The sequence below is a fragment of the Aspergillus pseudodeflectus genome (genome assembly GCF_044049435.1).
Source record: "Aspergillus pseudodeflectus strain CBS 756.74 chromosome Unknown BJX68scaffold_6, whole genome shotgun sequence".
In the NCBI taxonomy this organism is placed as follows: Eukaryota; Fungi; Ascomycota; class Eurotiomycetes; order Eurotiales; family Aspergillaceae; genus Aspergillus; species Aspergillus pseudodeflectus.
The window spans coordinates 697,128-722,491 of record NW_027263782.1 but is presented as its reverse complement, the minus strand read 5'-3'; the positions used below and the strand labels follow the sequence as shown (position 1 = coordinate 722,491).

The 25,364-nt window shown below is 52.3% G+C and overlaps 6 protein-coding genes across 6 annotated transcripts; 4 read left to right on the top strand and 2 right to left on the bottom strand.

The window, feature by feature from the left end:
• The first annotated feature begins 1,279 nt into the window (after positions 1–1,279).
• BJX68DRAFT_229174 (uncharacterized protein) lies at positions 1,280–5,249 on the top strand. Its single transcript, XM_071038978.1, has one exon. The coding sequence runs from the start codon at positions 1,983–1,985 to the stop codon at positions 5,100–5,102; it is 3,120 nt and encodes a 1,039-aa protein (XP_070903133.1). The 5' UTR covers positions 1,280–1,982; the 3' UTR covers positions 5,103–5,249.
• A 1,237-nt stretch (positions 5,250–6,486) lies between these two features.
• BJX68DRAFT_253082 (5'-methylthioadenosine/S-adenosylhomocysteine nucleosidase family protein) lies at positions 6,487–11,124 on the top strand (the record flags this gene model as incomplete). Its single annotated transcript, XM_071042660.1, has 6 exons — positions 6,487–7,433; positions 7,490–8,028; positions 8,090–8,722; positions 8,786–8,875; positions 8,912–9,054; positions 9,088–11,124. 6 exons carry the CDS (start codon positions 6,487–6,489, stop codon positions 11,122–11,124), a joined length of 4,389 nt encoding a protein of 1,462 aa, XP_070903132.1.
• Positions 11,125–11,951: 827 nt separating this feature from the next.
• BJX68DRAFT_263163 (F-box protein) lies at positions 11,952–15,088 on the bottom strand (the record flags this gene model as incomplete). Its single annotated transcript, XM_071044617.1, has 5 exons — positions 11,952–12,017; positions 12,116–12,733; positions 12,837–12,962; positions 13,027–13,491; positions 13,541–15,088. The coding sequence occupies 5 exons, from the start codon at positions 15,086–15,088 to the stop codon at positions 11,952–11,954; spliced, it is 2,823 nt and encodes a 940-aa protein (XP_070903131.1).
• A 1,063-nt stretch (positions 15,089–16,151) lies between these two features.
• BJX68DRAFT_253081 (carbon-nitrogen hydrolase) lies at positions 16,152–17,317 on the top strand (the record flags this gene model as incomplete). Its single annotated transcript, XM_071042659.1, has 5 exons — positions 16,152–16,209; positions 16,304–16,446; positions 16,618–16,755; positions 16,829–16,906; positions 17,027–17,317. 5 exons carry the CDS (start codon positions 16,152–16,154, stop codon positions 17,315–17,317), a joined length of 708 nt encoding a protein of 235 aa, XP_070903130.1.
• Positions 17,318–20,530: 3,213 nt separating this feature from the next.
• Positions 20,531–22,062, bottom strand: BJX68DRAFT_263161 (DUF1996 and WSC domain-containing protein; the record flags this gene model as incomplete). Its single annotated transcript, XM_071044616.1, has 3 exons — positions 20,531–21,151; positions 21,212–21,665; positions 21,722–22,062. 3 exons carry the CDS (start codon positions 22,060–22,062, stop codon positions 20,531–20,533), a joined length of 1,416 nt encoding a protein of 471 aa, XP_070903129.1.
• Positions 22,063–22,982: 920 nt separating this feature from the next.
• Positions 22,983–23,738, top strand: BJX68DRAFT_263160 (glycoside hydrolase family 128 protein; the record flags this gene model as incomplete). The annotated part of the gene is made up of 1 exon (XM_071044615.1): positions 22,983–23,738. The coding sequence occupies one exon, from the start codon at positions 22,983–22,985 to the stop codon at positions 23,736–23,738; it is 756 nt and encodes a 251-aa protein (XP_070903128.1).
• Positions 23,739–25,364: the final 1,626 nt, after the last annotated feature.

Below are 25,364 nucleotides of genomic sequence, written 5' to 3'. Positions count from 1 at the left end.
CCCGGGTTCCTGGGTGTCGCGCAGCAGGGACGTCATTCCGCCCCAACAATCTACTCGAGAGGACTGTTATGCCCGCCGACTTGACCAAACCACAGGTCCGAGAGGCTTACCGGGCGCTGAAAGGCCAGGTCCTCAGAACCGAAATATATGCCGACGACGATAGCGATCAGGCCAACATACCCTACACGATCACAGAGACCAAATATACAGTGTTTACTTTGCAGAAGGAGGGTGACACGCATGGTCACAGTGTCTGTACTGTGTTTCCTACAGAGGACGTTTCGCTCAATGCAGAACGGGAACTGGGCGACAATCGTATCCATCACCACTTAGTATTGGAAAGGGATCGATGGGGTAACGTGCTCAAGGAAGTGAAGATTGCTTACGGGAGGCTCTCTGGTTCCCCGGATCTGTCTGCGCGAGACCAAGCTATCCAGCAACAGACACTCATCACATATCATGAGAATACCTTCACAAGCGCAATACTAGATTGGCAGGACGACTATCTGCTACCACGGACCAGTGGAAATCGCCTATACGAGCTTCACGGACTGCACCGGCCATTAGACAGTTTGTTTTCATTCACGCATTTCTCCCAGGAGAAACATTATTCTCTGTTGAATGTGCCCTACGAATGTCGGACAAACCACCCCTCTCCGTCTCGACGTTTGCTGGCGGAAAGTATCGTGCTCTACCGCAGCGATGACTTGACAACGATACTCCCCAAGGGTCAAATCGGGGTGCTGGGTTTGGCAGGGGAGGGTTACCAACTGGCATTAACCCAGGGAATGCTGGACACTGCCTTTGCCAGGGATCCAGGCACCGGACATACCGAGCGTCTACTTCCTTCTCCTTCATCACAACTCGAAGGCACTGGGCCAAGCTCAGGTGGCTACGTTGATTTACACAACGATGGACGATGGTGGATACCGACGACTCGGTCATATTTCCATCCGTATCCCGATTCCTCTCCAGCTGAAGAACTGGAGCTCGCGAGGCACCACTTCTTCTTCGTGCGCCGCCAAACCGATCCATTCGGTCAGCACTCTATAGCGTACTTCGACCCATACGACCTCATCATCACCAAGGCTGTCGATGCGGTTGGCACAGTGATTGAATCTAGAATCGATTACAGACTCCTACGCGCGTATGAGATTATCGATCCCAACAAAAATCGTACACAGTGTGCCTTCGACGAACTCGGCTTTGTGGTCGGCACTGCCATGAAGGGTAAAGAAGGTGAGCTAGTCGGGGATTCACTTGCGGGCTTCCAGCCGTACCTGAATCAGGAAGAGCTAGATAGGTTCTTTGCGGACCCCACTGGCCCGTTTGCCGCGAAGCTGTTGGGATCTGCATCCACACGAACGATCTACGATCCGAACCGCTACCTCAACGGGTTACAGTATTCACGCCACGATCCGGTTTACGAGGCTACGATCTCACGCGAGGAGCACGCGAACGGCTCGTCGGACCCAGCCACCAAGCGACAGGTCCGGATCAACTACTACGATGGGTTCGATCGCGATATTCAGTCCAAGTTCCAGGCCGAGCCTGACCGCAAGAAGAAACTACCTCGCTGGGTAGGAAGTGGATGGACCGTGTACAACAACAAGGGAGACCCCGTCAGGAAGTACGAGCCATTCTTTGCCTCTACCCACGATTTTGAGCAAAACCACAAGCAAGGTGTCAGCCCGACCATCTTTTACGATCCGCTGAGTAGGGTTGTTGCCGTTCTAAACCCGAACCACACATTCACGAAGTCAATCTACAAGCCGTGGGAACATATCAGCTACGACGTCAACGACACCGTTCTGCAGCGGCCGGACTGTGACTCTGACGTTGGGAAATACTATGAACTCGTTCCTGAATCGGCGTATCTTCCGACATGGTATGAAAGTCGCATCGATGGCTCACTGGGGCGGGAAGAGAAAGCAGCCGCGCAGAAGGCAGCAGCACACGCCTCCACGCCATGCATCACCCACATGGATCCTTTGGGTAGATCATTCGTAACGGTCTCAGATAATGGAGACTTTGGCAAATATTCCGCTAGTGTGCTGTTCGATGTCCAAGGGAACCAGATCCAGGTCACCGATGCTCTTGGGCGCACTGTTCTCCGTTCGCACCATGATATGCTGGGCAACCAGCTTCACAACGCGAGTATCGATTCCGGCGAGCGGTGGACATTGAAGGACATCACTGGCAGACCAATCCATATTTGGGATAGCAGAGGTGGACATCTGACCACTGCCTATGACATACTACGGCGGCCCATCAGCTCCACCTTGTGGCATGGGACTGACAGGGAAAAGCTTGTCGAGAAGATTGAGTATGGAGATTCACTGGCGGATCCTGAGACGCATAATTGCCGCGATCGAATAGTCCGAGTATTTGACCAGTCCGGTGTTAACACCAGCGACCAGTACGACTTCAAAGGGAATCCTCTCAGCAGCTCGCGGCAGCTAGCCGTAAACTACAAGGACACGTTAGACTGGTCTAGTCATGTTCCACTTGAGGATGAAGTACACACCAACAGGACCTGGTATGATGCGCTTGATCGTCAGGTTCAAGTGCAGACTCCGGATGGGTCGCGCGTGCGGTACAGCTACAACGAGGCAGGATTCCTCGAGACGGTCACAGGGAGACTCTCAGACGAAACAACGGACAGTGCGTTCGTCAAGTCGATTGACTACAATGCCAAAGGGCAGCGCGAACAGATAGTCTACGGTAACTCGACCACAACGAGATATTCATATGACTCTGCCACGTTCAGCCTGAGGACTGTGGTGACCAATCGAATAAGCGAGAACAAGATGGAGCATAGTCGCTCCAGCGATACTGTTGTACAGCATCTGGAATACACCTACGATGCCATCGGCAACATCACGACGATTCGGGACAAGGCCCAGCAGCGCGTCTTCTTCCGCAACCAGGTTGTTGACCCGACCACCGAGTATACATATGACCCCATCTATCGTCTGATTTCTGCCACTGGAAGAGAACATGTCGGCCAAGCACACCACCCAATTCAGAACAGCAACGCGCAAGACTACTGTACGCGACATTACCTGCCAGGCGATGGAAATGCCATGCAACGATACACTGAGAAGTTTGGCTATGACAGCGTCGGGAACTTCCTTGAAGTCAAACATCAGAGCAGCGACTCGCATGCTTCATGGACGAGGAAGTATCAGTACACTGAGCCAAGTCAGCTGGATCCCCGCCGAGTCGGAAATCGCCTAACCTGTACGACAATCGGATCGATCACTGAACATTACAGGTACGACGGCGATGCGGGTAGACATGGAAACATGACCTCGATGCCGCAGTTGCAGCTCATGGAATGGAACTACAAAGACCAGCTCCAGGCTACTTCACGCCAGCGGTGCAATGATGGGTCTCGCGAACTCACGTACTACACATATGACGCCAAGGGTGGCCGCGTGAGGAAGGTCACCGAGAACTCTGATGCAAGGAAGACGAAGGAAAGGATATACCTCGGAGAGCTTGAGGTCTTGCGAGAGTATTCCCCGTCCAGCACGGCGGATGATCCAGTCAAGAAAGAGCAACAGACCATTCATATCATGGATGACGCCACCAGAGTTGCGATCATCGAGACAACCACCAGAGGCAAAATACCGAAAGGAGCGCCTCAGAGGCAACACCGATATCAATTCTCAAATCATATCAGCTCGGTCGCCCTAGAGCTAGATGAAGACGCCCATCTTCTCTCCTACGAGGAGTTCACCCCCTACGGCCAGAGTTCTTTCGCCGCACAGTCTGCACAGCTCGAAACACCCAAGCGGTACCGCTACACCGGCAAGGAGCGAGACGAGGAAAGCGGGCTGTACTACTACGGTGCGCGCTACTACGCACCATGGATATCCCGCTGGATCAACGCCGACCCCGGGGGAATAACCGACGGCCTCAACGTATTCGTCTACGTACGCTGCAACCCTGTCATACTGAGCGACCCGAATGGTGCCGAGTCAAAATGGCTCAATCGCGGTATTGGAGCCCTGCAATTGATAGGAGGTGCCCTCGAAGTAACCGCCGGCGCGGCCGGTATGGCGGCTCCCACGGGCGTTACTCAAGTACTCGGCGCCGTGGCCATTGTTCACGGAGGCGACACGGTCCTCACGGGGTTGGAGACATTATGGACTGGTGAGATACAGAAGACAGCCACGGAGATGATCGCGACAGAGGGAGCGAAGGCGATGGGAGCGAGCGACCAGACTGCCGAACGTATTGGCGCGGTCACCGATTTTGTGGCCGGTGTTGGACCGAGCGTTGCCATCTCCTTGACGAAAAAAGCAACCACGACAGCTCTGATTGAGGGAACCACTGAGATAGCCGAGCACAGTGCACCGGATGTGGTCACCGAGGTTGCGTCTCATGCGGCTCCAGCGGCTGCGGAAGAGGCGACCACGCACGCGGTGCCAAAGGTGATGGCAGAAGCCACAACGTCCGAGCTAGCAACACACGCCGCTCCGGAAGCCGTTGAGAAAGCTGTCGTCGAAGCGGCACCCGAAGCCGTAGCAGAGACTGCAGCGCATGCCGCTCCGCAGGTCGCAACGAAAGTCGCAACCGAAACAGCCACAGAGGTCGCCGCCAAAACCACGACAAAGGCCGCTGCCAAAAAGGGCGCTACAGGAGCCGCGAAGAAATCCACGACGGGCGCCGCCAAAAAGACGACGACAAAAGCGAAGTCCTCCGCGAAACCCAAGAAACCAAAACAAACCGCAAAAGCCGCCAAAGCCGCTCGACCATCAAAGACCGACTGGCACCACGTCTTCGCGAAAGAGGCCGAGCTCGCCGCGTTCTTCAAGCGGATGGGAATCAACATCCACAAGGTCGGCAAGTATGTCCCCGACAAAGTGCACGATGTAATCCATCATCCGCTTGCTGGAAAGTGGGAGCGCGGGTGGAATGATGAATGGAAGTATTGGATCGCCGAGCAGACGAGAAATGGGAACTTGGAGAACTTGACGCAGCGCGGAGTAATGCGGAAGATGCACCAGATGATGGAGCAGTATGGGATCTCGCAGTATATGTGGTCGGGGAGGGATTGGTATAGAGGGGTGAGCACCTTTCTGGACCCGTAGGTTTTTTTTTTACCCATTCTTAGAGTGGGAGTCGTCGGATCCGTTGTCTGTGCTCGCGACAATTGTACCTTTGTCAGTCTGTATTCAACATACAGACTTTACTTAATCATTTTATGACTACACCAAATCACGACTGTTTGTTTCTTGGATAGAGCACTCAACTCTTCTCTCTTATTTGCTGGGGTTGTGTACTCGTAGATTGTGGAAGATGCTCTGCGAAACTATATATCTAGCGGCGCACATAGACTCATTTAAATTTTCACATCATCTGCCCGTCAAGATGAAGAATGAACCTCGCAGTTCTTGCTTATGGCACTCCAATTAGCAGATGACCCGCCGCGGCAGGCCTTTATCACAGGATGGCCTTGACAAGAGTATCGAGGATTCCGAGTTCTATCGCAAGACACCCATCACGTGCCTATCGATGGCACCTCCAATTCAACCCTAACATCCAGTCTCCAGCTTCCACCAACAACGGTCCGTCCAGCGAAGAAAGCGACAATCTTAGATTTGGAAATGCGCTAGTAAGAGTATGGGGCCAGAAAAGCCACCGGGTGTCCATATTACTATATGAGAAATGTCGCATTAGTAGCTCGGCTTCTATGTGACGTGACAATGTGTCGGTCCGTCACAGGACATTCCATATTCGGCATATGAAGGAGTTTTCCGCCACTAGAGTCGGCGACGGAGTGGGAATGCTGTAGCCATGGTACGTTTAGTGTATGAAATAGTACCTTTAATGCTTGTATCCGCGAAAAGCTCTGGTCGCAGTAGAGGCAGGGATACGCGCCTCTGTTCTATTCTAATGAAATAAGTATATCCTTAATTCATCCAGCTGCTTCTGCATAAAAGCCCATTTAGCATCCCAGTTTTCTTAATCTAGAAAGAGTCTGACCCCTCAGAGCCTCTAACAAGCTCCAACCAAGGCTAATTGCGCGGTACAACTCAGAACTGCCCACCCCACCCCTCATTTTCCAACGGCCGACTGTGAGCCGCAGTAATGAACTACTACGCTACGGAGGATTTATGAAGCGAAATATGAGGGTCAGATTGGATGTATGGTGCTGGCATAATTGAACTAACGGCTGGGCTTCGGTATTGGGCCCAGCGGCTTCTAGATGCGATGGTGCATCACACGACCACTCAGGTGGTAGTCCGAGTGCGTGGAAATAAAAGGATTGGCTCGTTTGTTTTAGTTAGGGCAGGGTAGAGGACATATAGGCTTGCGCCACAAAATCAGCTCCGCCTCCTTGCCAGCCTTCAACACCTAAGCGCCAGCCCCTCCGAGTCTTCATCTTGTCCATCATCTTCGTGCTCAGGATATTATTATCGGTCGCAGACGCACCGCTGTTGCGACAGGTTAACGCATCCGAATCCACAGATCATGGAGGACCAAATACCAAGATGGGACCGGTTCTTTGGAATAGACGACTTGTTTTCTTCCGTTTCAGCAACCACGGCCCCGGTCAACGAATCAACTATGCTGTCGACACCAAGTAACAGTAACAGTATAGGAAGCTACCTCAGTTACGACAGTGGAATAGGACTTATGGAGCACCATGTTAACCCTCCATTACTTTCCTACGATGGTGAGAACGCTGTTCCAACGCTTCCGTCTGAGTTGCAAACGCCAGCCAATAAGCCAAGGTTTACCTGTCGGCTATGTTCGGAGAAAGTCAGGAGGACTTATGGAGCTCGTAACAGCCTCAAGCGACACATATCAGAGCAACATTATCCACAATCTGAGTTGAGCTGTCCATATGGGGATTGGGTAGGCGCGAGTAGAGAGAAATTACGCCAGCATTTCAAATCTGCACATTCAGACAAAACGTTACCCGCACGGACAGAACTGGAGGCCAACATCAGGCCATATGAAGCCCCCGTATCCTGTGCTATCTGCAAAAAGGCTGTACGAAGCTGGGACGAATTTTACGACTGCTTGTTCAAGCATTGCGAGATGAAAGTGATGGGCTCCATGACACAATGCCTCCCTGAAGAACAAGCAGAGCCTACAGATGGGTCAAATAGCCCTCTACCTTCAGCTGTACCCCTTGAGATGTCCAGAATGCCAACGAATGAACTGGTAGTGAAAGCAGATGGCAACCTGGCCTGTGATGAACTCCTCAACAACTATCTCGACCGCTCGGAATTTGTCTCCACATTTTCGCTGGACATTGTCAAGAAAGCCCAACCCCCATGCTATGACGTGAAACGAGCGGCCAGGCTGTTGTCGGACCTACCTGATGCTCTTTGGTATTTCGCGGAAAAACTGAGCTACAAAGGCTCCGAACCCTACAAGAGGTTTGGGTTGATGGTTTGTAACCATTCAAGGTATGTATTCAGAACCAAATGTCTGCCAGACAAACTACTGACAACATAATTCCCAGCGATATCGCCAAGGCCGTATGCAATTACTACACTGACGGAATCGCCGACCGTCCTGCTAATCCAGGATGGTCTCCTTACTTAACAGCATCAGCAGATCTCAGCAGCTCAGCGGCGAGCAGGCAGCCAAAATTACATTATTCAGAGCTCCTAGAACGGTTCCCTGCGTATAGGTGGTTGGTTGGCTGTGCTCGGAGGATTCTTACCTTGGGCACCTTGGGTGACAATGTGATGGAAGATATCGCTCGGGCGTTTTCTCTTCAGTCTCCATTAAGCACACTCGGTTGGGCCCTCTCACCGACATTGTACGACGTCGATTTCGTACTTGACTGGGATCCGCGGTCATTCCTACGTGTGCAGGAATATGCGGGTGACCCGGTCAATATTTTCGACCATGTCATCACTTTGACTGGATCCCTGGATAATGCACAGGCACTGACATGTGTCCAGTACATGCGACAAACATGGCCAGAAAGTTCAGACTATGTAATCAGTCTCTTGCACAAGTTGTTGGAAGCTAGCGGAAGCTGCTCTAGCTCAGGTTTGTGTGCCTCTGTGATTCTTCCTCGAACTAAGACGCCCTGGACTGATGTTACTACTAGGTTCGCTCCACGATGGTACTGTTCTTACAGGATCATTCGATGGTTCCAGAGTTGTGGTTCATACTCGGGGACTCCGGCACGCCGTCGTTGAAATAGGCCAGCAACTGGCCTGGCTAGGCGCGGCGTTACAGTCCGCGCCCGACAATCGAATTGCCTACTGCCGACCAGTGTTGACAAATACCTCTACCTTCATGACAATCCGGCGATATGAGCTCAAATTCACTTTTCACCACAGACAAAGTCAACAGCGACTACGCAACGGGCGGTGCTGGCATAGTCTATTCAGCAATCCCGTTGTAGTGTGTGGCTTTCCCATTCGACGACGGCAGTTGCGCAATACTGGCTTGGATATCCCACTCAATATCCTGGGCCGACTGGTGCCATCGCGTCGCATTGCGCACTTCGGGGGGAAAGTCTGTATCAAGGGTCATTGCAAGATCCTCGTGCCAACCAAGGTGGTAGATGATGCTGTGATATGGCATATGATATGCAATGATGATGGATGCTACATGGATTATACCGACTCTCGTATCGACGCTGTCCCCGGATTATACCCTGCAGGCATTGACACTAAAACCCTCATAGGGTTTCGACACATTGTAGGTTGGTGCCCGGAAGTGAAAGTCCTGACAGGTATGTGGTGAATAAAATTGTGTTTTTCTCCCTAATATATACTAACCACTGCGAAACGGGCAGGTTCGCCAGGGGCAGACTATGGCGTTGACTGGTCTGGGCTGACTAGGGCCGACACTGGATGCGATCTCCAAGATGTCATCATTTCCCGCGGTACCGTGATTCCAAATTATGAAACTCCCGCGATAGGCAAGAAAGATAAACCTTCTCATTCTGAGTTCGGTGAATATCTCCACAGAATCATGTCAATTGCCAAGAAATATGTGGTCTTCTACGATGTGTCTACCAGACGAGCTTGGCTTGTCGATGGAGCGAGTGCTCTGCTACACCTGGTTCGGGCATCCCTAATGTTCAGTTCCTCCGAGGACCTGATGCAGGAGTTTGTTTTTAGACCCGAGTTGCTCGAGGAACATGCTGGTCCCAAGGGCGGGCGCGCTTCTGCCATATCCGTTCTACGAAGTGAAAAGAATCTGAACCAGCGGCTACATCGCAACATGCCGGAGACATTTCAAGATAGGGTTGATGCGATATACCACTTACTAGAACAAGCCTATGCATATCAAACTCGGGCCAAACTCCAAAAGAGCGCTGGAATAGCCCCTGGTCGCCAGGACCGAAAACCCATGGAAGGATTTGATTTTATGGACCTGGCGGCAGAGGAGGATCATTTTAACGCTTGTACAATTAGCGCATTTGACGCCCCCCCGAGATGGCACAGACTGACGGGAGCGATAAACGCCATTACTTTGTTTGGAAGAGGCTTCGGTAATCTTCTGAAACCAAAAGAGATGGTGCCTGTCTGCTCTTCATGGACCACTGTCCCATCAGGAAAAGATTACCTCGCTGCGAGGGCTGAAGACATTCTGACAATCATGAGAAAGAAGGGAAACAGCTTGGGCTCGCCATGGCGCGTTATAGACAATGTCTATTGGCATATGCCTGACAAACTATTCGAGATTTGCCAATGCATTGAAGACTATTCGAAGGAATGCTGTGATCACGCCCAAGCACTACTAATCAGCACTGAGATTACCCAACACCCTTTTGGAATTGTCAGTCCACTAAGATTAGAACCCGACGGTGCTGTTATTTTCGATGGCTCCACTGTAAACGGTCTCCTCACCACACCAGAGATATCTTTTTCCTCGACCATGAGCGGATTCAAGAGCCCTGCCAATGACAGTGCGATCAGTGTTGGATACAGTCCTGCTCCAGGCACGCAAGAAAGTAGTTCCTCCAAGGCTGAAGGGAAGCGACCAGTAAATGACTGGATTACTACACCACATTCTCGGAAACGGATTTGTCGGGATTCCTCAAATTCGAGCGGCGATATACATCGCACAGAAAGTGCGTCAGATTTCCGCGGCCAGTCCCGCAATGAGTCTTTCGGGACGTCCGGATCGTCATCCCAGGGTTCTTCAGCAGACAGCCTCCGGGAGTCTCGAGTTGAAAGCAACATCTCCAATCGCATTACAGGGATGCAGAATGCCGTAAATATGGCACTGGACCCGGCTGAATACAAAGTTGGCTGGATTTGTGCCCTGCAAATAGAGCTTGAGGCGGCGCAAAGAATGTTGGACAGCATTCACGCTAAGGGCTTTGGACATGGATTGGACTGCAACCTATATATCCTAGGGCAAATCGGCCAGCTCAATGTCGTGCTCACCTGCCTACCAATGGGACAACATGGGAATAACAAGGCAGCTGAGGTAGCCACGCACATGATGAATCGGTTCCCAAAGATCGATATAGGGTTGATGGTCGGCATTGGTGGAGGATTACCGAGCGCAAAAAATGACATTCGGCTTGGAGATGTGGTTGTTAGCATTCCACATCTTCAATATGGAGGTGTTGTGCAGTACGATATGGGCAAGTTTACAAGTGATGGTTTTACGACAACTGGGTCCCTCAAAGCTCCTCCAGAGAAGTTATTGCAGGTGGTTAACCTCATGCCTCGCCATGGTCTCCCAATCACTGGACCCTCTGATATCGAATACCCGGAAGTCGAACTAGATCAGCTATTTGAACCGTCCTATACTCACATTGGGGATGCCGAGACCTGCATCTCTTGTGACGCTCGGCAGGTCGTGCCACGACCAATAACCCGGACGACCACATCTCCTCACGTCTTTTATGGGACAATTGCGTCCGGAAATTCAGTAGTCAAGAACTCGAAGATAAGGGAGACGCTCATCCAGAAACATGGTGTTCTGTGCTGTGAGATGGAAGCTGCGGGCTTGATGACTACAAAGTTTCCATGTCTTGTCATTCGCGGGATCTCAGACTACGCTGATTCGCACAAGAACGAGATATGGAAGGAGTACGCAGCCGCTGCTGCGGCTCAGTATGGTCGGGATCTTCTTCGGGCAATGCCTGCGGATATTGCGTTTTCGGGTGGATGAGGGTATACTGCACTGATCCTATTGCCAGTGAGGCGCTACTTCACGAGCCATCCTCGGTGGGTTTCATTTTCAGAGGATGGGACGAGGAAAAAGGCACCTTATATAGCTACTATTGCGGATTGACCGCTTTCCTTGTTTACCAAAAAAGCTGGTTAACCTGAGGGCGATTTGGAGATGAGAGAGATTAAGTACATCTTTTGAGAAATAGTAGGAACATACATCTGGTTAGAATTATATCAACGGCTACTGTTTCTGACCTAAGAATATACATTATATAGTTACTCGAAGGACATGTTGCTTCAGAACATCATGGATAGTAAGCCTGACGCATAATAGATTCTTCGTCCTCACCCCAAGGCTGCGTCAGCACACCAATGATATTGATAGGCCTACGGCATACTTTCCCCTACCACAACTGAGTAATACTCCTCTGGAGCGAAGCGACACAGTCCACCAATTAAAACCCGGGGGTCACAACCCTCATGCAACCGGAATTATGTCTGTCATCCAGTATATTAAAGTCCACATAAGTATAATGATCCGGAATCTGCTTGAAAGTGCAAGGCGTGCTATCTCGCACTGACTCCATACTAACGTACATAACCTTGAACTTTCCACTAGAATTATCCCACCATATTTACCACAAAGTAACAGCAGAACCGCCAGAGCAGCCCTAGATTAACCAAGGTTCGCACCAAACGCGGTCGGAAAACAAAGAAGAAGGGAGAAGGCTGGGTGGAATCTATAAGATCCTCAGCCCATCTGGTCGTTTCAATGTCGAACATCACGTCCAATATCAAGTCCGACTGCCAGAGGTGTGGTCCTCCTCAGCATAGAGAGCAGGTTGTATGGAGCGAGTCCTGTTTGCGAGATACCTCCCAGGCGAGCGTCGTCTGGCGAGCGTAGTGTTAGGCAGTAAACTTCCAACAGCAAGAAAAGAAAGAGAGAGAAAGGTAGTATCTATAGAGATGATAACCTCGCATCCACATACAATTTCAATATTATGCTCATCCCCATGGTCCGCGCCAGCCCTCTTCCAGTGCACCGAACACCCACTCTCGTCTTCCAGAGTTGCGATGTCTATTCCAGGAGCGGCAAATGCAAGGGTGCGTGAACTGCCCGTAGACGCCTGGACATATATCCTAATCCCTGTAATTGTGACCAGCGGACGACTGGAATACCAACCAGGAAGCGGCCTATCTTCCCTCCTCGTCCAGACATTGACTTCTCCCACGCGCTCACCCGGCTCGATATCCACCGCCGTATGCGGCTGCGGCACAAACCACTGTCCCACAATGACACTGGGCGTATCGTCATAGTACTCAAACATCAACCCCGATATATCTCTCTCGGAGCGCGAACGGCCCTGGATGCCGGCACTCGCTGTGATTCTGCGGATGTTGGTGAGAGGGGCCCAGGTGTGAAAGGTATAATCGGTTACTCCACTGATCGGTGTTCGCTGTCCAAGATGGGACGTGCGTCGGGCGGCTTCCTCTGCGGGGACTGGAATGGGTCTGTACAGTGTGGTAGTAGGGGAAGGCAGGGGCTGGTGTGGTTGCTGGGTCTGAAGCCCAATGTAGGCGTATCCTGATGGGTTTAGGCCGCCCTCCTATATGAAGTTTAGCAACGGAAGCACAATCACATGTAGTCCAGAAAAAAATGCCATGCATCCCAGATGGGACGTAAGGGATGGAGACGACAGAATAACTGACCGGCCGGGAAGCAATGAAACCTGTGATCACCTCGCCGTCAGGAATATTAGGCAGGGCGGTAGTCTCAGAGGGGCCGAGATCCTGGATCGTTGCGAAGGGCATGGTGCGTCCGTGGTTGGTTGAGAGCTGTTCATGGCGGTCTGAATTAATACAGCTCAGAGTGACAAGGAGACCAGTGGAAGTAGTGTACCTGTATGCCAGATATTGATTTTCGACGAGCCAGCAGGTCAAGCTTTGTGATCCGTTCCCCAGCGGCGCCATCTACCAGGAATGAAAGCTCACACGCTGTTGGGGAGGTGTCACCGAATATCCTTGGCGGCTGATCGTGGTAGTGGCACTCGACACCGACAAAGGGGATGGCGAATTCCATGCGGAAAACGAGCCTGGTCAGCGAACTGAGGAGGGAGCCACCGGGGCCGCCAAAGTCCATGTTGCAGAGCGGATCTACGATGGCGTCGTAGTTGCCACTGCGCCTGGGAGAACGACAAGAGACAAGAGGGCCAACAGTGAGGCCCGTGTAGAGTGGAGGATGTGGAGTCCACATGTACTTCTCGATGTCGAGGCTTTTACGGTCTGTCAGGAGGCCCTGTAATGGCGCGGGCTCATTTCGACGGTCGGTGAATACGCAGGGTCCCAGGGCAACGATTTTATATCTCTACTCCAGGTTAGTACAGCGGAAAGAAAGTTACTATCATAGTGCTCACGTCAAAGCTGAGAAGGAGAGCACACTCTTTCAGGCGTGTTGGGATCGTAAAAATACCCCGGCTGACCTCTTTGCCGCTACTCTGGCCAAGCCAAGGCGAAGTATTTGCATCTTTCATCTGGAATCTGACTCCGATGAGACCCTCTGGACGAAAAGCAACTTCAACTCCGCCAAGACGGGAGTCATGCGGTATCTCCATCCACTCTTCCTCTCCAGTAGGAAAACCGACCTGCTGGACACTAGCATATGCGTCGTCCGGTTCATTCGAGGGCACGAACTTCACGGCTGAAATATATCCTCTGGTCCCAATTCGCAGCGTAGAAATCCCAATCCGCCCCTTGCGTATCGCGAACCCCTTCCTAAACGGCCGAAACGCTCTGCAAGAGAAAACATGAAAGCCTATGCCCGCTCGATCGCTGTAGAACAAGCGCAGTGGTTCGACAATTGGAGGGAGCGCGGCAGAAAGAGCACCCTCGAGCTGGAAGTCCCGCGTGCGAAACCGCCCCGTTTCAAGTCTTTGAGTTGGCCGTAGAGGGTGATGTGAACGCTGCGTTGGTCTGGCGCACACTTCAACGCCGTGTGGTGTGTCCGGTAAGGTGGTAGTGAGTTCAATCAGGGCGGCGATTGGTTCGATGGCTCTGTGGATGCGTCGTCGGTTGATGAGCGCTGGATGGCCCTGGTGTAGGCAGCGTTGGAGGCCGAAAAAGAGGCGACGCCAGTCTCTTGTCGTTTGGAGGTCGGGGTAGAGGAAGTCCGCCTCGTTGCCGGAGACGAATCTGGCTCGCCAATATGTTTGTGGGAGGGAGGCGCTCGCTGCAAGGAATGTTTTGCAGGTAAGGCGCAGATTGGACAAATCACAGAGCGATAAGTAAGACATCACTTCATGAACAAGCTCCGTGGACAGCTCGCTGAATGGACCCGTTATTCTCGCTGCGGAATCGTCTGCGGCGCCCCAGCACGACAATGACGACGCAGCAGCCGTTTCAATCTCGTCCAAGGAGGGAATACGACCTGGATCCGCCATTTCCGCTTCCTCCCGCGTCTGAGGCGTGGCACCATACTCGAGGCCAAGATCAAAGCCCTCTGGCACGCGATTGGCAGCACAAAGCTGATAGAAGAGAGAGGCGACAAGCTCATACTCACTCGCTAATGCGCCAACTCTGCACCGCAATAGCGACCAACACGCATCATGGACGCCAATGACATGAGTATTGCAGACAAGCGGCCAACGTGACATTAACAGGCCATGCATCTGCGTCGTCTCCCTGTACGATGCCGTGTCATCCAGGGGAATATAGATCTTGTTCATAACACGGACAACGCCGAGACCACTCAGATAAATATCCCCCCGCTCGACATTTCGCGCGACCATTGCTCGTGCTTCGGTGGACCACGGGCGGGGCTCTGTGGACCAGGCGGCCGGGGTGGGCGGGACCATGCGGGAACGAGTAGAAAACTCAGGATTTCCGTCGGGGTGAAACGGGATCCCGCACAGTGGGCAGCATTGCGGTGGGCTGCGGGGGCTGAATGGACTGACTGGGAACCGCATGATGGATCGGATCGGGTGGGATGTTGCAGTTTTGCTTGGTGAATCTGGGGAGGGGGTGTTTTTAACGTTGTGTGTGCCCGCGCGTTTGTGAGTCAACGCTACCTTGAACTGGTTAGTTGCTGTCCAGGGTCTAATCAAGCTAGACAGCATGTGGCCTGTGCAGTCCGCCTCACACCCGCCGTGTAGCTTAGTGACTGGCGTCTGGTTTCAGTCGTATGAGTCCGAACGGCACATGTGACCATGCAACGGTGGCGGCTCCCACGAGTCACGGCTTACCCGACTGGCACGGGGTAGTACATTGGATTGAGCCTCCTTAAAAGTCGTGCCCGTGTGTACGAGGGTTTTTCGATATTTACACAAGGGGCACTATTAACCAAGTTACATTTAGAAGAGTATGTTGTCGCCAACTGTGGTATTAGTGTAGCATCTCCCGTCTCCAGTAGGTGTCCTATGCTCCAGCATAGCGTTACCAAGAATATCATGTGGGGGGGAGCGGGAGTCTAGGTGGTATCCAGGTGGTTCACGCAATTAGCTCCATCTACCTACAGATCAGAAAGAGTCCCGGGGTCTACCAGTCGGAAGGGGAGCGATGTATCTCATCAAAAACGAATATTGCTATGCTGCTAGGATTCTGCGCAGCGCTGGCTCCCGGGGCCCGAGCCCAGAATAATATCAATGGCTCCCCGATGGCCCGGTTAGGATTTTGCTGACGGGAAATTCAAAATCTTGCCTGACAGCCCCAACCAGCCGGTTATAATCTGGGATGTGAGCCTAGCATCTCGTGAAAAGTCTTATAGTTCTGATGACAAGCGTACCAAGCGAGGTAGTCGCTGATATCACCCTGCAGACTAGCGGAATAAGGGTAGATGGCTCGTAGGATATGAGTCGGTACCACGCGGCTGATTCGAGCAGTGACGCTACTGTTCTAGAATTCCTCAGCTCCTTTCTAGTTGTGAAAGCGTTCTGTGTTCCGGGAAGGCTGCCCCTCCAATCGGAACTAAGACAAGGACGCGACAACCACGTACGGTCAAGGCTTAGTTGACAGAAACCGAAACCTCGCCTCATGCACGGGGCGCCTTACTTGATAGTGTCGGGTTATAAAGGGATAGCCAACACCTCACGTAGCTCGTGAGTTGACGTCGGCTCTTCACATCCTACCCGCGGCTCTCAATTCACCGTGCCTTACTTCCACTCATACCTCCAAACCAATCAAAGCAGCAGCCGTCCAGGCCGAGCCAATCTGGTTCGACCTCAGGGAAACAGTTGCAAAGACCTGCTCCCTCATCGCGCAAGCCGCCTCGCAAGGCGCTCAGATCGTCGCCTTCTCCGAGTCGTTCATCCCGGGGTGCCCAACCTGGGTTGGGCGCGGATCATGGATGCGGCTTTGATGGCGCGCTACATCACCAACTCGCTAACCATCAATTCAGAGGAAATGCACAAATTGCGCGCCTGTGCCGCCGAGAACACGATTGCCGTCTGCCTCGGATACTCTGAACGCCGCAAGTCCTCTCGCTGTATATTTTGGGCAGTGCACTATCAACAGTGATGGTGAGATTGTCACCGCACGGCGCAAGTTGAAGCCTGTGCATATGGAGAAGACGGTTTTTGGGTACGGGGATAGGCCTACTTTGGAGAATACTGCAGATACCGCGGTGGGCAGGGTTGGGGTGCTTTCTTGTGAGTATAACCGCCCATTGTGATTTGTCGTCGTGTCTCACGAGGGGGGCTGACGCTGTCTAGGACCACTATAACCCCCTCCTTGCTTTCAACACATACTTACAGGGAGAACAGATCCATGTTTCTGCTTGGCTGCCCGTGGTGCTGTTTCTTGGTGGCGATGGACATACACCATTCTCGTTGTCTAGGGCAGGTAAGCTAAGCTTCGAATGGGTTACTACTGCGGGCACCTTTATTCTCAGCTTATCAATCCATCACTAGGCTTCAAGATCAGCCATCCCCTCAATATCCAGCGTCTACAGTATGCAAGCCCAAGACTTCACCCTGCACAGCAAAGCCATAATTTCCGTAGCCGGCGTCAAAGAATTCAGTCTCGAAAACACACCACTGTTCAATACGCCGCGCGGCGGGAATGCGCGGATCTATGCGCCTGATGGTCGACTGCTCGCCACTGATCTATCTTCAACAGAAGAGGGTATGGTATTTGCGGACCTTGATCTTGATTGGGTTGTTCGCGAAAGGCCGCTCTTGGTTAATGCTGGGCATTCCTGAGGCTGGAGGTCTTTGGTTGGGGAGGGATACTGGGTTAAAGGGACCTATTAAGGAGAAGAGGGAGTGAGGCTATGTCTCTACGTGTCGTTGGTGGTGCAGCTTAGATATCTGTAGCTGCTCTGTCGAGTGTCCCATTTGTAGCCCCAAGTGCGAGGCCTAGATTGATAGTCCTGCTATAGTGCGAGTGTAATGGTAAGAACTAGAGACCTTGCTGCGCTTATTTATGTTGTCCATCCTACAATTCATGCTAATTTGGACATTGAAGAGAGCTTAAGACAATTGTTTACTGTTTATTGTGCTGTCCCTATATGCCTGGACTGGGACCAAAAAGCCGATTTATCCAAGGATATAAACTTAGTACAAACCGTGCTGGATTTCTCCCTCAGTCTATATTCCAAGCAAATGAACTCTCAACGGACGATAGGACACCTGCTGTCTATAGGCTTTCATAATTAATGATACCTTTTATTCTGGTCATCTTTCTAATCTTAGTGATAGCACACCCTTTCTAACTAGTTAAGATACATCTTCATTTGCTTAACGTAAGACAGAGTTCCTGATCTCTACACTGCTGGATACGCTGGGATGCAGAGGCCCCAATAACTGGCTATTACTACGTATCTGACCGAACTTCAAAGCTGTTTTTCTTTATTGATTGTGGTTACCAGCTTAAGCCTGTATCCAACGTGTCTAGACTATTATATCCCACTCTGAGTATTCATTCCATTATATTGCTAGCGGTGCATTCAAATTAGGAGACGGTTGTATGTAATAGTTGCGCTTTTAGTCCATCGACGTCTTGTGGCTGTCGGCAAGGGGCCTAAGTTCTCGGGCCTGGTCGAGATTAGTACCAATCTGATTCACGCTGAGACATGGTCCGGTTCCCATACCTCAGGAGGAGATGGTAGCATCGGTATTGGTAGGTCAGATATTCAAATATCCATTCATCCAATAGATCCAGGCCACTTATAACAGACCGCCGGGTTAGAGACTAACTACACCGAAACTATCGAAGCAGGGCAGATATACGAAAACTACCATACCGCAAACTCCCATTTTCCCCGCCATAGTTCAACCATATCTATGAAACGAGGTATACCGATCCTTTGTCTTCCACAGAAGGTTCTAACACACATGTCTTCTTTCATGTCATTTAGCTCTATGTAGTGATTCCCTCGATAGATAGCTTCATTGTTCTGATATATATCTCCATACATCAAAATGCATGCATCTCCTTTAGTCACGGCTGAGTTCTCTCCTAGAACCGTAGCGCTCTCTGTCAAATTTTTCCTCTGTACTCTCGATGTCCAGCCCACAGCCGCCGTAGAGTGTGATTTGGCCGCCGTCGGCATCGCTCTCGACGTCAATATTGCATTGCGGTTGTCAGTACGACACTCAAAAATGTAATGCCCCTACAAGAGGAGCATAGGAAACAAAAGCACTTACTGACCTGCCGGCTGGCCAGTCGCGCGTAGTGGCCATCGGGTTGAGCGGGGATGCCCTGAGCTGCCAATATGGCTCTTGCATGCGCCAGGAGGGGGGGCGTGAGAAGAGAGCGGATATGCATTCTTGCCTCGCCTGGTCCCGAAGTAAACGGAAGTAGTCGCGGCACGGCAGTTCAGCGGATGCTCGTTGTCCTGGTAAAGCAGACGTGGTATTTATACCACTACCTCGCGGTTTGGGTTGGGGTAGTATACCTCGACTCGAGGGATAATAAAATCCGGTGCGACATCTCGTGCAGAGGGCGCAGGGTCCCCGCGCGATGAGGCACGTACTGATGCGCTGTCCCTTGAAATAAGGGCATCGTCTATGCATGCAAGTTCCATCGTGAAGATGATTGCGGCCAGAGTACGCGTCCTACCTACTAGCTAAAGGATGCTAAGGGATTGATAGGATAATAGAAAAGATCTAATAAGTATACTACTTTCAATAAATATACTAAGTGACAAGTTCCACAGGGTCCGCGGAGTATCGCGAAGGAAATATCGAACTTGCAACTACACTAAAAGAGATCTTGATGTACTTCGGTACGCCGTTAGATAAGGTTAGAGAATGTAGGAAAGGTGGTGGAGAGTAACAGTCACTAGAGAGAGTTGCGGGACTCACAGCCCAGCTGACCACAACATACAACGGAGGACACACACCGTTCTAACGTAATTTGATGTGAAAACCCCACGGTAAACTATCCGATGACTTCTGGCCCAAACACTCTGCTGATCTTAAGCTGACTTCCTCTACCCTTGACGACCTTAATAAACAAATTGAAAGTCGAGCAACTCCCGTCACCAGAGGGCGTGTGGCCATTTTCCCAATTGCCCGAGTCAACGAAGAAGACCCAGGAGGCTTTGCCCCACGCAAAAGCGGCTATAATGGGCGTGGCACGACATTGCGACATTGCGAGTCCGAGCGTCGTTCGTGTTGATTGCGTGGCGCTCATGCCTCAACAGCAAAGCCGACAATCCGCGGGCGAGAAAGCCAATCATATAGGTGAGGGGAAAATGAAGGAATAAAGCAAGACATGCTAAATGCGCCCCGGCGCTTGCTACCGAAACCCCGCAATCGACTAATGCACTGCGTACGTATGCGATATGGATGCGCCGACCCCGGCCCTAGTGTAGTGCCCTTGATTCCTGGTCATGAGCATGGGTCTGTGCCGGTTTTTTCACCGAGTATTGGGTCTCCACAACGGTCGGGGGGTTTCTTCCGGGTAGGTTATAGGTTCGTTTATGTAGCTTGTTGGCACAGGTGGGGAAGGGGGAATATTTGGGTTATGTGTCCGGGTGCGCAGCAATAATTGAGCTGACTTTGAATGTAAGCCGGTTCGCCGTTATGTGAGGGTACCTTCGGTTAACCAAGGCGGATTGGATGCTCAGTGACTGGGCAGGAATACCCTATACTGCAGTAGGTAGATATTACGGGTGAAGGTGAATGTGTGGTGACTCTACACCATAGGAACTGTTCTCGCTTCTAACGTAGCCGATACTAAGATTTCAATATCCTACGACTCGGAGCTCATGGGTGGATACCGAGGCACCAATTGATTGTAAGGAGCCTATAGTACCTGGCGTGGCGATCAACAGAGAAGAAAGCTAACACAGCCGGTATCAAGATCATGAAATGCACTGTGTAAATCCATATCCCTAATGGTTTTGAAGTTGCCATCACCCGACAGGGTCTCCCTGAGCCCTGAAGCTCTCCCCGCCAGGCTAGAACCTAGTGAGGGACCACGGGATACTGCAGATTGCTGCAGCCACCCCCGCACTTGCGGTACAGGCCGATAAACCCATACCCACCGCAGTTTTGGAGACTGTCGCCGGCACAGGGACGCAGACAATTCCCCATAGGCGTAACCATAGGCATCTTATCCTCAGCGACACCATTCCCACAATAGCACTCGTGCGAGTTCTCCACGCCCGCAAAGGTATACCCATCAGCAACGCACTTCTCAACACACTTCGCAGGCGTCATATCGCTAATCCCGCCCGAGGAGCCAGTCAGAACCCGCTGCCCACCAACATTATCCTGCGTGCACCCCACCCACTCAAAGTCGTGGCTGCCCGTGAGATCGGTGTAGTAGTGCACGGGATCGCCGAGCTTCGGTGCGTCGCAGTTGGCAACGGGCTTCGCGTCTTCGGGTCCCGCCTGAATCGGGTTGCATCCCGGCAGCTCATCAAGCCACCCCTCAATCTGCTCGTCGATTGAACGCTCGAGGATGCACCCATCTGTCACATAGTCAGGCTGCATGGTTATGGGCTCGCACTTGCGGATATCGCCGCCGCCGTCGTGGCACGTGTTGATTGCGTCTTGGAGGACGTCGATGTCCCAGCCGTTGAGCTAAATGGGTCCAGCGTTAGCGATGAATGCTCGGCGGAATCCAAGGGGAGGGGTACTCACGAAATCAGCATGCAGCCCATAGCCCGTGGGATCCCCAAATGAAAAGACAAACGGCTGCTTGTCTCCATACCACATATCCGCAAACTGCTCGGTATGCCAAGTGACCTCGAGGAAAATTGAAATAATCCTGACTGGGTGACTAGCCGGGCATGGCCCGTTATCGTACGTCTGGGTGGGGTACGCCATGTGGGAGCGGTGGTCGGGACTATCCAGATTCACGCCGTCCCAGCACGAAGGGAAGTAGACCTGTGCGCGCAGCCCGTTGGGGCAGTTGGTTGTGGGGAAGGCGTTGGTCTGGGGTGTGGCGGGGCCGTTGTAGTTTAGGCACGCAAAGGTCCGCGCAGAGGCTTCGATGGTGTCCTTGTAGCTGCGGTCAAAGGGGCTACCTGCAACCATGCGGAAGCCTGCGGGGGGTGCGACGATGGTACCGTCGCCGGCTGGGTCGGGACGCTGTCTGGAAGGGATGTTAGATATGATGCTGAACCATAGAGCTGGCACATTTCGGCATACTCATAGTAGATCAACGCACCACCATTCTGCGGCACCTGAGTAAAGCTTCCATTCTCCGCATGGTAATACAGCGAAGCGACCCAGTAGTTGGACTTGTCCTCTACCGCGGAGCACGAGTTGCACCGCGAGGTCTGAGTCATATTGTAGTCCATGGTGAAGCCGAAGCCGGACCCGCCCATGATTGTGTGAACATGGGCAGAGGCAATTCCCGGCTGGACGATGGGGTCTGCGCGTTGGATGACCAGCGGCGTGCTGCAGGGAACCTTGAAGAAGGCGAGGGAGGGGCAGACAGAGGCAAGAAGAAGCCACGCTGCAGAGGCCTGCGTCGTGAAGAACGGCATCGTGGACAGTAGACGCAGAGCGCGGGATGGGCACAGGGTGCAGAAGATGGTGGGTGAGGAGCCCTGTCTTCCGTGGGCGATTGTCTTGTTTTTCAAGTGAAGTTCACAATGTCTATCTATACGGATGGACCGCTGTTGGATGGTATGTTCTGCCTGCTTCCTCTTTTTGTTCGCGGTAAGGCGGAGAATATCCGCATGGCAAAAGAGAGTCTGCCGAAATGCTATACTAGAGAGCATGACCTCGAGTCATGAAGAAGAATCCACAAAGTGACATTCACAGGAATCCCTCCCCACCATCGCGTCCAGCTTGGCGCAACCTCTGGTGCAGTCCGAGACTCCGCGGCTTTACACCCCTTGCAATTAATTGAGGGGCCCCGCATGTCTTATCTGATGAGCAGGCGCCGGTGAAGAACCTGCACGTCTTGGAGAATTAGCGGGGTGGTGGTGGCGGACATGCTCCAGGAGGCGTATGGGGTGCATCCTAAATAGAATTAAACCGCCAACGTCTTAAAGCGCGGGGTAATAGTAATCCTTCCCTGACACACGTACAGAATAATATCACTCTTGAGCGATGGTGTTTCATCTACTCTCGGTATTGGGTGCCCCATTTGCTTCATTTCGCGGGTTGCCGTCGCCGATACTCCGCTGGGCAATACCAGCCGTCCTTGGTGATGAGAGGGATTTCTAGAGTATCCGTCGCACTGTAGGGGATTGATTACTCTTGATATGGAAGGCACTGGTAATCTCCCGTTGTCGGGTCCTTGACGACAACGCAGTATACTCGCCAGGCTCACTCCCATAGGCAATGTATATAAGCGTAATGCCAGCGGCCCAGACAACAACTCAACCCGCAACATCAGGTTTCCCATAACCAAATCATTTCCATATCTCCTTCCCAAGAGTATAACATTTTCATCACCATGGCCTCCAAGACCACCACGGCCTTTGCCCTCCTCTCCCTCGGGCCAGCCCTTGCCCTGGCCCAGGGAAAGCGCGGCCTCGCATACAACGACGCCGCCCTCGCAAACCTCTTCAACGGCCACGACCAAGTCACCTGGGGCTACAATTGGGCCATCCACCGCAACGGGCTCGACAACTCCCACGAGTTCTCGCCTATGCTCTGGGGCCTCCCTTCCTCGCTAAGCCCCGAATGGACTGCGGCCGTCCAGACCGCCGGTGTCGAAAACATCCTCTCCTTCAACGAGCCCGACCTCGGCTCCCAGGCCAACATCTCCCCCTCGGATGCTGCGGCCGGCCACCTGGCGTACCTCGAGCCGTTCGCTGGCGAGGTGCGCATCTCGACCCCCGCCGTGACCAACGGCCCGCCCCCGAACATGGGCACGGGCTGGATGGACCAGTTCTTCCAGCACTGCAACAGCTGTACTATCGACTTTGTGGCAATCCATTGGTACGCGAACAATGACCCCGAGGGATTCAAATCGCACGTGCAGCAGTTCTACGACAGGTATCACCGTCCGATCTGGGTCACCGAGTTCGCGGCGAGTGGGTCCGAGGAGGAGCAGATTTCGTTCCTGCAGAATGTTCTGCCCTGGCTTGATGCGCAGGATTATGTGGAGCGGTATGCGTACTTTGGTGTGTTCCCTGGGTTCCTCGTCAATGACGCTGGGAATGGGCTTTCGGCGCTGGGGGAGGTCTATGCTACGTATAGTGGATAGGTTGTGTCCCAGCTCTATCAGATTATCTTTGTTAGCACGGGTCCTGTGCGTGTGGTAAAGGTAGAGCAGGTGTCAATGTCAGGTTAGTTTAGTCTTGTCGAAGAGGAAGCGAAGGGCTGTTAGTGACCTACTCCATGTTGTCCCAAACTTGTGCTTCAAGCTTCAGCATCCTTCTTATCCTCGAGTGCATGACTATGGGTTAGCTTTATAACATGCGGTTCATTACGATCCCTGCATCTGATCCTTTACCTGTGGTGAGCGTTCATAGGATCAAGAAGGATCCTGTATAAGCTGTTTGACTCAACCTCTTCTCTCGACCTTCACGAACTGCCCCTTAAGCGCTTCTCCACCTCTAGCAGGGGAGAAGGGGTTTTGCGTGTAACCACTTCCTTGCTTTGGCCGTTACAGTATAAACCGAAACACGTTTCTAACTCCACAGCCTGGATAATGTGAGGGCTCCGTGTTAAGGACGGATTAAAGGGCTGCCATTGACCTCCACAAGAACCTTATCTTACTCCAACCTTCTCCGTCATGCTCCAACATCCGTCCGATCCTCGATTTGATAACTACGAGGTAGCATCATCGAATGTTATTTTCTACGCCCTTTGAATATGACCTTACGTTATCGATTACGTAAACAAATTATACCTCTCTATTATACTTTGTTCCCTGTATTCGGTACCTCGTATCAAGGCTACGCCTGGCGAAAGCTCCATTCGAGTGGGCCGGGGCCGGTTCCTCTCCACGTCGGAACAGCTGTCTCGGTCTTCGGTCCTGCAATTTAGACGCCGTCCACAGCGCCCAACTGTCGGCACCGTCTTCCGGAGGATGCGACCTGAGAGCTCACGGGCTTCGCGCTTTGACATCTGGTGGAGTTGGGCCGGCGATGGAGCGATATATAGTAAAGATCGACGGTTAATAACATGAGGAAACAGCCATAGGTCAAGGCATACCCCGAGAAGTACATCGTTACACCGCCGTTGTCAAGAACATTGGCTGAATACGCCTTGACGAATCAGAAGACCGTGTGGCAACGGATCGCTGTTTCAGCAGTAAAAGTAAATCACCCCGTCCGGGCCTCTATTGGTTGGATCGGCTCGGATACCGGATCGACTCTTGTGTCTCAATCATGCCAAGTACCCTGGAATCTGGAACGTGGGGTATAGTGGATCACAACATGGCTTCCTGCGCACATGTCAGTCTCACGCAGCCTACACGAGGACCCCCTCGGCTTCTGGAATGCCAAGGTGCCCCTCCCACGCGGCTAGTCCTCCATTTTGTTTAGTCTCGGAATCTTGGCCAGTAAACCTGTCCGATCGGGCTGCGCCAGCTCTTGAAACGCCGAAGATGGGGCCCGACCCTGTCGGTGTGCTGGAGTCTCGGTGGCTGTCTCAACCCCTGACATTAGTCCTGCTGCTAAGAACCAAGATCCGTCACTCCGCGATGTTTGGGAGCTTTCGCCTCACGCTTGGATTCAGGACCCTTGCTCCTCGACCATTTTACCCCGCGGGACGCCTGCCTTAAGGTTCTGGCTCCTGCCACTTGAATGGTTTCTGCCCGCGGTTAAAATGCATTGTGAAATTTATCATGGCTGTATCAAGCGAGATAATCAGGTGGTCCTTTCAT

Bases quoted from the DNA above. Each gene is read 5' to 3' on its own strand.
- BJX68DRAFT_229174 (XM_071038978.1), top strand. From the start codon at position 1,983: ATGGATCCTTTGGGTAGATCATTCGTAACGGTCTCAGATAATGGAGAC.